The 12,410-nt window shown below is 33.4% G+C and overlaps 1 protein-coding gene across 1 annotated transcript; it reads left to right on the top strand.

Annotated features, from left to right (window-relative positions):
* Positions 1–1,094: 1,094 nt before the first annotated feature.
* LOC133834573 (uncharacterized) lies at positions 1,095–2,299 on the top strand. The gene has a single exon (XM_062264264.1). The coding sequence runs from the start codon at positions 1,274–1,276 to the stop codon at positions 2,159–2,161; it is 888 nt and encodes a 295-aa protein (XP_062120248.1). The 5' UTR covers positions 1,095–1,273; the 3' UTR covers positions 2,162–2,299.
* The last annotated feature ends 10,111 nt before the right edge of the window (positions 2,300–12,410 follow it).

Below are 12,410 nucleotides of genomic sequence, written 5' to 3'. Positions count from 1 at the left end.
GCGGTTTCGATTGGTTGGATCTACGAAAATCCTTTGAAGATCAAGAAGGATATGTTTTCTTCCATTATGATGGTAGTTGATGGTTTGCTAGCTACATATCTTAGAAAGCCTTCTAGTCGATGTAGTACATAATTGAAAGAATTATGTTTTTTTTTTTGGAAATGAATTGAAAGGATTATGTTAGATACATTGAATAAATCTCAGTGTACTTGTTTTAAAAATATCGGTGAGTGAATGTACGCATTACAAATTAATCAAAATGTTCAAGTTGTATAATAATTTGCTAGTCGGTATGTGTTTCACATGAGCAATCTTGCAATTAATGGAAGATGCATATCTCCTCAAATTTTCTATATATTTATTTTAATTATCCCACTCGTACTTCGATTATTTGGTTCTAGTTGTGATTATCTTGTCATTTTAATTTGGATATATATTCTGTTTAATAAGAGATCAGAAATGGGAGAGATGACCCTCAAGTATGTCTCCATATGCATTATTGTTTTTTTTTAGTTTATTTAATTTGTATAGAAAGCTAAAAATCATAACTTATTAAAAACATCAAGTCTCTCCTTTGAACCTTAGTGCAGAGCGGTTCATATATATAATAAATTAATGTAGCTAGATGCATGCACACGTGTGGTTGCAAGCCATGTTTTCTTCCAGAAAGGCATGCAGGCCATGCTGGAAAAGGAAGCATATTTCATCATCTTCATGGGCTGTTTTACAAAGCAATTTGCAAATTAGATATTTAGTGAATAATCAATACTCCCCACACGGGTAGCAACAACTAATAACTATTCATGATAAGACAAACGCGTTATAATCACGAAATAATGATCACACTCTCCTAGATCAATAAGAATAGTAACACGTCAATGCAACAGTACTACTCGCTCTCCTTGAATAATTAACGATAGGAACATGTCAAGGGTCACTCATATGTATGTGTCCACACATATTTTATAACCACCTCTCGTGAAGAAAGATACTCTGAGATTTTTTTCTGATTATTATATGAGGTTATGAGTTGGTTCCTTTGGTTGGCAGGAAACATTGCATGAACATCGGTCAGATAGTGTTAGATCCAAATCTGAATCTTGTTGCTATTTCATTAATACTTGGACCAAGTAAGATGCTTCATGTCTCCCTCTCATCTGATCATGGTATAAAGATGTTGTGCACAAGGCCAAGGTAAACCAAGCCAAAAGTGAGAAACTGAGAACCAAAGTATTTACATATTATTCTAGTCTTGAAGGCCAAAGAAAACAAAATGGCTCCCTCCAAATCTCAGTACCATATTCGCTCTAACAGCTTTCCCACCAGACCACACCCTCTCTTGCAGCAATGCGACGAGCATTTGTGCCGGTTAGGAGCTGCTGATGCAACTTCTTCCACTACAGTAAGCCAGAAACTAAGTGGTCTTGAGGACTTGCATGATTCTGTTGAGAAGTTGTTCCAACTGCCTCTCACTCAACAAGCCTTTGTCCAAGGCCGCCAAGAGAAATGGGTTGATGAACTGGTGGAAGGATCTTTGAGGATCTTGGATATGTGCAGCGCAGCCAAGGATGCTGTACTGCACACCAAGGAATGCGCACGAGAGGTTCAATCGATCATGCGCAGAAGGCGAGGGGCTGAAGTTGGCCTCGTTGGTGAGGTTAGGAAATACTCGGCCTCCAGGAAAGTGGTGAAAAAGGCGATCCGTAAGGCCCTGGAGAACATGAAGGCTGCTGCTAGATCTGCTTCTTACCCTTCCAACAAAGAAAGTGTTGAAACCATGGCCTTAATTAGTGTGTTGAAAGAAGTAGAAGCAGTGACTCTTTCAGTGTTTGAATCCTTGCTGTGCTTTGTTTCTGGGCCAAAGTCACAAACCATGATGAGTGGCTGGTCTTTGGTTTCAAAGCTTGTGTACAAGAAAAAAGTTAGTTGTGAGGAAGAAGAAGCCGATGTGAACGAATTTGCAAAGGTGGATGAAGTGTTGCAGTGTCTCATGTACCATGAAACCAGCAAGTCGTCGGAGAACACTTCTCACATTGAGAATGTGCAAAACGAGCTGCACAGTCTCGAGTCATGCGTTCAAGATTTTGAAGAGAGACTAGAGCGGCTGTTTAGGCGTTTAATCAAAACTAGGGTTTCCCTTCTCAACATCCTTAACTATTAGAAAAGAAAATCATGTTATCCACTATGGGAATTCAAAATTTTAGTGTCCCGGATATCTATTTTCATGCTATATATTTGTACATGATTGCATATGTATATCTACTTCAAATGGAGTAAATTTAAATATCTTTTTGCTCAATATTCTCTGTTCACTTCTTTCTCTAAATCTTTAAACTGTTGTAGACTAAATAGTTATTAATTAGTAAATTAAGTACAAAACCTTCAAGACGTCTAATCAATAACTTGGTGCTATTTCTTATTGACCTGCTACAATTACTTCAGTAAAATTTTGTTCTAGAATAATGGAATGGTGGGGAGAATATAACTTACCAAGTGGTTGTTCAAATTAAGTTAACTATCATGCTGTATATAGATTACAATTGTCTCAACCAAGATAACAAAAACTAAGATTAGCAATAAATACCGTATTTAAACACTAATAGACTTGAATCACATGCAATGCAATGGAATCCATGTTGGTTGTCTTTCAGTTAGGAGGCCAGTGGAATCATTTAGTTGCTTATTTCTAAATAAATCTCATGTGGGTCGTTTATTTGTTCTATACTATATAAAACTTATTAGCAGGAAGGTTATAAATTATATCAATTAGCTTATTATTTATTCATAATCTCATGTATTTCTCTATCTGAATAACGCACCATAAAAAGATCATGAAATATATCATTGAACGTGCTTTTTTTTTCTTTAATTAAATATCATGTGGGTCGTTTATTTCATCTATACCAACTTATTATAGAAGGACTATTATAATTTATCATTTAGCTTGATTATTTATTCAAAATCTCATGTGGGTATTTCTATTTATATATATATATATCCACTACAAAGATGGAAGCTTTCGCGGATTTGTGCCGGTAAAAGTACCTACAAAAAATATTTTGCCAGCGTAATTTAGCGTCAACAAAAGTTGCCGACGATATTTCCTCAGTGAATCACCCTTTGTCGGCGATGTATTAATTGTGCCGCTAAAGTATGTTTTACCGGCGATTTTACACGCTAGTAAAAGTCAACGCGCCAACAAAAGTGCGTCAGATTTTGGATCGACGACTCTTTTTCACCGGCAGTTGGGCCATTTTCACCGGCGAACAATGTTGCCGGTGAAAGTTGCATTGAAATACTATTGACAGAGCGCCGACAAAAGTCCCCCAATTTTTTTTAGAAATTATATAATTTATTTTTCCATATTTATTAATTAATATAATTATTATTTTTATATTTATTTATTAATTGAAATTAGAATCAAAATAACTAATATTTAATTAACATTAAGAATTCAAAAGTTTAAATATTAATTGTTCAATACATACACTTAAACATAATAATTAAGAAAATCATAATAGATACTTAAACACAATATTTAAGAAGTTCAGTACAAACAAATAACACACAACAAGAAAGAAGTTCAATATAGAAAAATAAACTTATAATTATCAAGTTCAACACAAATAAGAAATATACTGGAACCTAGAGTCGAGTGGTACCAGCATCATCATCATCAAAATCATCCTGAGTAGAAGGTAGCGGAGCTGGTGCCAAAAAGAAATGTGGAGGATACTGGGGAAGTGGGGGCACCAGTTGTCCAGGGTTCTGATGTGACCACAAATTAGCCATATGAGTCATCCAGGCTTGTTGTGTCTCAAAATAACCCTGAAATTTCCCCTGTTCTTTCCTTTGTTGTTCCTCTTGTTGCCTTCGCCATTCCTCCTCGCTACAACATAAAAGGTTATTTGCGTCAGTTTATAACTACCACAATTGAGTTTTTGCGTCAGTTTTATATGTGACGCGGAATCCCATGACGCAAACCAGACTGGCGCTTACGTCAGTGGGGCACTATCACAAATCTGGCATTTGTGGCAGTGCCCCACTGACGCAAACGCCAGTCTGGTTTGCGTCAGTTAAGCACTGCCACAAATGTTAAAAATGAGTTTTTCTTTTGTGTTAGTTGGGAACTATCACATAAAGTATTAACCAGGGAAATTGTAAATATTTATGCCAATTTCCCTCGCCTATTTTGATAAAAAAAAAAAAAAAACAGCAGCAGCAGAAACAGAAAAACAACAGTATACATTTTTTAAAACATTTATCTAAAGTTAACATTTGTGATCAAAACTACAAAAGTAATTCAGATTTCAAAGTTAATATATGTATATATGTACTCTTGTGTTCTAAATTTCTAAGTACTAAACCTACTTACACTAAAATTTCATCACCAACTTGCTCATTTGCTAACTTAGATATGACATAATTGATTTAGTCCACTCATCTTGTATCTGGTTGATTTCGTCAGCCGAATATGGTGTCGTATTCGTAAACTAATTAGAAAATATTTAAAATAATAATTTAGAAATCATCCAAATAAAATCATGAACGATAGTTTAAATGAAAATTAAAAGGTAAAACAATACCTCATTTTTCAAGTAGGCCTTTGGTCTAGGCTGTGAAATCAACTCTCTAGAAACTTCATAATGTAAAAGCCACACTCGGTTGGCCCAGTCTAGTTTCGACACTATTACAACATAGTTATCCAAATTTAAGTATTATATTTAGCAAGTTATTATAATAAAAATATGTCAAAAACTTTAATACGATAAGTAATATAATTTACTTACCTTAGGAACACAAACTTTTAGAGTGATTGACTCTTTTTGTCTTCGGTGTGTATAATATCATAAAATAAGTAATATGTAAATGTTTCTTGTTCAAGTATAATATCATTGCTCCCAGACTCTTTGATCAGATAATCTTTCGGTTGACTTGTTAGGAGAACTGACCATCGAGCATCTACTAGATCACTCACATAAAATACTTGCTTGGCTTATGACGCCATTATAAAGCGGTCAGATTTATGTCCTATTCGGTTTAAGTCCACCAATGTGAATCCTAAGTCATCTGTTTTGACCCCATTATCACTTTTCACCCAATCACACAAGAAGAGAGGAATTCGAATAGTCACATAGTCTAGTTCCCAAATTTCTTTTATCACCCCATAAAATGTCATATCACATTATATGGAATTTTTATCTTTGGAACTAGATATTTGAAAAGTTTGGGCGATAATAGTAGCATCACTATTTTGTGTCTTTCTAATAATATCACGTTCCATGGTGTTGAATTGAGTACCGTGAATATAATAGCATTGATACTTAATTACACTCATTGAAGGACATCGTGCTATCCATTTTAGTGTTTCAGACACTTTGTTTGTGGTGTTATTCAGAACCTAGAATACAATAAAATAAAACAAAGTATATTAAATTCTAACAAGCTAAAATATAATAACACTCAAACAAGAAAAACACAAGTATTTTACCTCATTCTTGAACCAAGTACTGAAATTTCGATAATGTTCATCTTGTACCCATTTTTTATTCCGAGACTTATTAGGATAAGTAGTCTTGATCCAATTGAAATGTTCTCTTCAAGAAAAATCATTTATATCAACAAACTACATTCATTGCCAATATAATGAAAGAGAAAAATAAGATTGACTATGCATATGTATAGGAACTTACTCGATGCATGGTTGAACATCATAAATATTTTGTAAGACTAGGTGATGTGCTTCATCTCTATCAGATTTATTTACTTCAGAAACAATAAAATTTCTACCGCCTTTACTTATTTCAAACTCAATTTTAGAAAAACATAGTCCAATGCTTGCAACACCTGATAAGTATTCTGAGCAGAACTCCATTGCTTCTTCAACGATGTAGGATTCAACTATGCAACCCTCAGGTCTACTTCTATTTCTAACATAACCTTTTAAAATCTTCATATACTGTTCAAATGGGTACATCCATCTCAAGTATACTGGTCCACACAATTTTACTTCTCTCACCAAATGAACTATTAAATTAACCATTATGTAAAAAAATGCAGGTGAGAAATACTGCTCCAACTCACACATAGTTATCACGATATTTGTTTGAAGATTGTCCAACTTTGACACATCTACCACTTTACAACTAATAGATTTAAAGAAAAAGCATAGTTTGGTAATTGCATATCGAACTTTTTTGGGTAACACTGAACGGATAGCTACCGGTAGAAGATGTTCAAGTAGTGTATGATGGTCATGAGACTTCATTCCAACTACATTCAAATTTTTCATATCTACCAGAGAAGAAATATTTGAAGAATAACCTTCTGGTACTTTCACATCCGACAAAGAATGACATACAATTAGTTTTTCTTCTTTAGAGAGGGTATAACACGCAGGTCGTAAATAGGTTCGTCTCTCACCAACCTCTGGTTGTAACTTACTGTGTATACCCATTACTTTTAAATCCAACCGAGCTTTATTTCCATCCTTACTCTGACCAGGAATATTCAGTAATGTACTAATTAAGCTATCCAACATGTTTTTCTGAATATCCATCACATCCAAGTTATGCCGCAAAACCAAATGCTCCCAGTATTCAAGCTCAAAAAAATAGATTTCTTCTTCCAACAACTTGTCGCACCATCTACAACTTCCTTTGTTTTTTCACGTCTAACATTTTTTCTCTTATTTGTATAATTTCTAGGCTTACCAAACTTGCATTGGACTTTGTTCAACTTTGTTAACAATTTTCCTCCAAGTAAAGGTGGTGGAGTCTTTTCAAATTCAGGTTTACCATTAAAGGCATCTGTCAAACTTCAAAATTTACGTTCTTCGGATAAGAACTTTCGGTGTCCCATATAACAAATCTTTCTAGAATGTTTTAAATATTCAGAATGAGTCCCTTCTTCACAAATGGGACATGCCTTGTACCCTTTCACACTAAATCTAGAAAGACCACCTAAGGCTGAAAAATCATTAATAGTCCACAATAACACTGCTTTAAGATTAAAATTTTATTTCTTATAAGCATCATAAGCATTAACCCCCTCATACCAAAATGTGCTAAAATCATCAATTAAAGGAGCTAGGTATACATCAATATCATCTCCAGGTTGTTTAGGACCAGATACGAACAAGGTCGACATGGTAAACATCCTCTTCATACACAACCATGGCGGTAGATTATAGATGACTAGAATTACAGGCCAACAACTATATTTACTACTAAGGGAAGTGTGTGGATTAATTCCGTCAGCAAAAAGACCCAAACGAATATTTCTCGGTTCTTTGCCAAATTCAGGTCATTTAACATCTACTTTTTTCCAAGCTGGCGAGTCAGTTGGATGTCTTAGCTTGCCATCCTTTAATCTATCTTTGGCATGCCAAATTAAATTTTTAGCATGATCATCATTTTGGTACAACATATCCAAACGAGGTATCGGTGGTAGATATCATAAAACCTTTACAGGGACACATTTTCTAACTGCATCTGGATTTTTTTTCTTTTGCCATCTAGACTCGCCACATGTCGGACATGCAATTGCATCAACAAATCTCTTTCGATATAAGATGCAATCGTTAGGACAAGCATGTATTTTTTCATATTGCATGCCTAACGAACGCAATGTCTTCTTTGCTTCATAAAATGAAGACGGCATTTCATTACCTTCGGGTAATAATTCTCCTAAAAATGTTAACAACTCTGTCATTCCCTTGTCACTCCACCCATGTTTGGCTTTTAATTTATACAACCTAAACAGTGTTGATAATTTAGTGAACCTTGTACAAGTAGGGAAAATAGGTTTCCCGGCATCTTCTAAGATTGACTAAAATTCAATTGGATCCACATGTGATTCATATTGTGCATCATCAATCATTTCTGCAATATCATCAACTTCGTAATCCACATCAAAATACTTATTATTCTTAGATGGTCCATCATCAATGACTTTCATTCTTTCTCTGTGCAAAAACCATACTTTATAACTTTTGTCTATTCCATTCCTAAATAAGTGATCTTTTATTTTAAAAATTAGCATCCTCACAACGTTACCACACTTAACACAAGGACAAGGAATACTATTAGGAGATTGAGTATTTCTTGCACAAAATTCCAAGAAAAACTCAACTCCATTCCTATATTTCACGGATAACATATCCGCTGACATTCAATCTCTATCCATTGTCAAACTTCACAAAAAAAAAAAAAAAACAAACAAACAAAGCAACAAACATTAACAATTAGGTTCGTGGATTACCTAATTGACAAGTAAATAAAGGAAACAATACTCAAAAAAAAAATTGGGCAGCATTTCCCCTATTTCTATCACATTTCCCAAATTTAAAATGTGCATTTATACAACACATGGTATACACAAAAATATTAAACAAATCAATCAAACATGCATAATTCTCATATTACTAAATCTTAAAAAAAAAAAATTGGGCAGTATTTCCCATATTTCTATCATATTTTCCAAAATTTAAATAAACATATATTCATCACATAAACACAACAAACCAATTAATCAATCAAACATGCATAATTACAGCCTTATATCACCGTGGCACACAGTCCCAGAACTTATCTCCACTATTTTATAATTCATACATTCCACTAAGTTCAATATCTTAATTATATATTAAGGTTTAAAATATTACCTCTAATATAAAATCCTCCAAAGCTTGATCTCACCAACAGAGTTGTCAACAAAATACCTACTCAAATATAACAATAAACAAAAAAAATAATAAAAAAGCTGACAAAATATAAAGAAAAATATATTAAAGCTATATTGTAACTAAATAAACAATAAAGTGCTTAAAGAAAACAAATAATTTGTTATATGTACTCATTTAGATACTTAAACCCCAAATAAAATATTTTTTTTAAGAAAAATTTAACAAATAACATAAAGAAAAATCGACTATAAATATCCTAACTAAATCAATAATAAAATATAACTTAAGGAAAACAAATAATTTAATATATATATACATATTTAACCAATTAAACCCAAAATTTAAAAATAAATTTAAAAAGTTAACAAAATATAAACAAAAAATTACTCAAAATATTCAAACTAAATAATTAATAAAGTGAAACTTATAAAAAATATATACATTAATATATATATGATCATTTACATAAGTAAATCTGAAATTAAATTAAATTTTAAAAAAAATTGAAAAAAAATTAAATTAAATTAATAAAATTGCACTTACTTGTGGTAATTGAGCAATGTGGGTTCTTGAATTAGAAAACCCTAAAAAACTAAGAAAGTTTATGGGTTTTCAACAATAATCTTCAAAAATTCAAAATCTATACAAAATATTATAAAAAAAAACTATGTATAAGGTTCATAAACATACCTACATCATTATTTTTACATTAAAATTGAAAAAAAAATGAAAAAAGCTTACCAAAATGAGGGAAAACTGAATGGGGCGCTGTTGGTTCTCTCCATTTTTTCTCTGAAAGTTTTTAGGGTAATGTGGCTCTGTCGGGGACGAAATGGGGCTTATTTACTGAACGGGCCATTTGCGTCAATGGCCCATTGACAGTAACAGCCCGTTCAACGTCGTCAATGTATGTTATGACGCAATTGCCCCCGCATTTGTGGCAGTGCCAAACTGCCACAAATGCTAATTCTTGGTCAACAGTGTCAGTCAACTGCATTGACTAATGTGTTTGACTGACACAATTGCCATTTTTTAGTAGTGTCCGTTGCCTCTGTTGTTCCTCAAGTTGCAGGCAAAGTTGACTAATTTCTTCTGGGGTTATATTGTGTCTGACTGGAACTCGAATCAGAAGAGATACTAGTCGCTCATTTTTCGCCAATAGCCTTCAGTCTTGGTTGTTGGCTATATCCTCTCGTGTGACGAGATTGCTGACCTAGTAAACCTATCATAATGTGTAAGTCTCGAGGAGCAGAGGTTGGTGAAGCATCACAAGAAGAAACATACTCAGTAATCTGCGCTAGCTGGGAATTACGAATCTGACACATCTCCTCCTAGTAGTCAAAATAAAATTTGAAATCAAGTTAGAAATATATATATAAATAATATATTAACTTACTAAAAATGAATTTTAACTTACATATTTATTATTCGTAAACTCATTTCGCCAATTTTCACCTTTGTGATGGAATTTTTCTAAGGTGTCAATGATACTTGAAAGCTCCCAATCTCCGAATTAACCTAGTTAATAAATAGTGTGATTAGAAAAATGATAATATAGATTTAATTATTTAAAATAAATGATATTATAATAATTTACCTAATCATGAAGGTGAGCTACAATAGACTTTGATCCCCATCCTCCTTCTATTGGCATTTTGACGATTTGATTTTAAGATATAATTTAGTGTAATTTAAATTTTTTGTTTAGGCTTATTTGTACCTGATGCTTTTTGGTCGTCCAGTATGCGATTAGAAATTCCCAATTCTCCTAGGTAACTCTTGTGGCCGGACTCTTACTTGCTATCTCAGCACCCATATCCTCAATTTTTTTTCTTCCATACCTTCTTCAAATTGGCCCTATAATCTTGAAGACCCTTCATCATGGTACGAGCAAGCTCATCCATGACTTTAACATTGTCTTTTGGATAAATAAATTTGGTTTGCAAGACATTTAAACATTGAAAAAATATCATAATTGTTAAGAATATAAAATGATTAATTTTGTGAACTTTGCAATGAATATAATAGATTTATTACATCCAATCTGTCCAACACTTCTTGGATGTTTGTTGCAGGAACTTGTTTCCATTCAAGACACTGAAGTGACACAGTTGTTCTAACGATGAATTTGTAGAAGCTGATGAACATCTTCCCATGATTATGGATAGGCGTCCCAGTGTCTTCGCTGAACTCAGGAGTGAAATGAGTAGCCTTCAACGTACGTAGTTCCTCCTTAATTACTTGGCCAGTGTAGGCCTCGCTCACCCCCTTTTTCTTATTACTGGTGTTACTTGCATCCCTTGAAGAACTGACAGCAGACATACTACAAACACAATGTATTTATTAAAATATGAAAATATGACATTGAATTAACAAGGAAATATGCATTGAATTAACTAGAAAAATCAATAATTCATTTCAAAATATGAGTTCAAAATTACAAGTCATCATATACACAATTGTCATCACTATCAGTATCTACATCTACTAATTCTTCACTAGAAATCCTCATATTCCCCTAGCGTTTCATCTTCAAAGTCATCATCATCAACCAAAAAGTCATCTGAAATTTCTCTTTCACTCATGGGAATTACATCATCAATTTCATGAACTTCGGTTAGAGCGACATCCTCATGTATGTAGTCAAAATTTTCTAAGTGTGGAAGTTGTACAACTAATTGAATTCCTGATGAGTTGTTTTCTTGAAGTATTGGAATAGTGTCCTTCGCTTCATTTGGAAAATCCCAAACAATGCGCGGGATGTAAGTGTTTACTAGCCTCCAATCATCGCCATTTTTCAAATCATTGATGTAATAGATCAACTTTGCTTTGGATGCAAGTATAAACAGTTCATTTTGATACCATTCACGATTGACATGAACGCTAGTAAAAATAGGATCACTTTCAATCCTACTGCCGCTGGCATTTGTGTCAAACCACTTACACTTGAACAGTAAAACACTACAGTATTTCAAATAACTCCATTCAATCACTTCTTGAAGGACACCATAAAAATTGATATCATCTTCACCAGGCACCATAACACTGCTATTCTGTGTTTTACGATTTATATCTCTGCTCTTGTAGAGTCCAAGAACTTTACTTAGCTAGTTAGATAGTAGTAATAATAGTAATAGTAGTAGTATTTTTATGACTGTGGATTTTGGTTCAGGCCGGGATTTAATTGGACACTCGTAGTAACACTTGTAGATTTTCTAAGTTTAACCTATAGTTTAAGAATATTAATTTTAACCTAAGGTTTGATTAATATGACTGATATTGATGGTGATATTTATTATATTATAAGGTTTAGATAGACCCAATAAGATAGTAACACTTGACATATGTATGTTTAATGATAATTAAGTATTTTTGAGGAATAAGTTTATTAAGATTAATATTTGAATATCCTAGGGTCTGTCAGCAGCTTTGAAATCGTTAGAGGACTTAGTCAAGGCTGTTTACTCAATTCAAATTAGGTTGAAAATGTGCAATTTCGTGTTTAAATATGCAGCGTATGCCGATATATCGCAGCTATAGGGGGCGATATATCGCAATACGGGGATACGAAAAACACGTAACTTCGCACGATCACCTCGACGAGCCTCAGGCATACAAGCCCAGGCGATATATCGACTCCTTTGATGGATTTTTGAATGTTTTTTAAAACGTTCTCATTTTAATCTTTAGCCTCTTGATAAGTCCAGTAACTTTCTGACGAAGT

Source organism: Humulus lupulus, chromosome 1 (genome assembly GCF_963169125.1).
Source record: "Humulus lupulus chromosome 1, drHumLupu1.1, whole genome shotgun sequence".
NCBI lineage: Eukaryota > Viridiplantae > Streptophyta > Magnoliopsida > Rosales > Cannabaceae > Humulus > Humulus lupulus.
Note: the sequence above shows the minus strand (reverse complement) of the source record. Positions and strands in the feature narration are given on the sequence as shown.

Excerpts from the sequence above, each read along its gene's own strand:
- LOC133834573 (XM_062264264.1), top strand. The coding sequence starts at position 1,274 with ATGGCTCCCTCCAAATCTCAGTACCATATTCGCTCTAACAGCTTTCCC.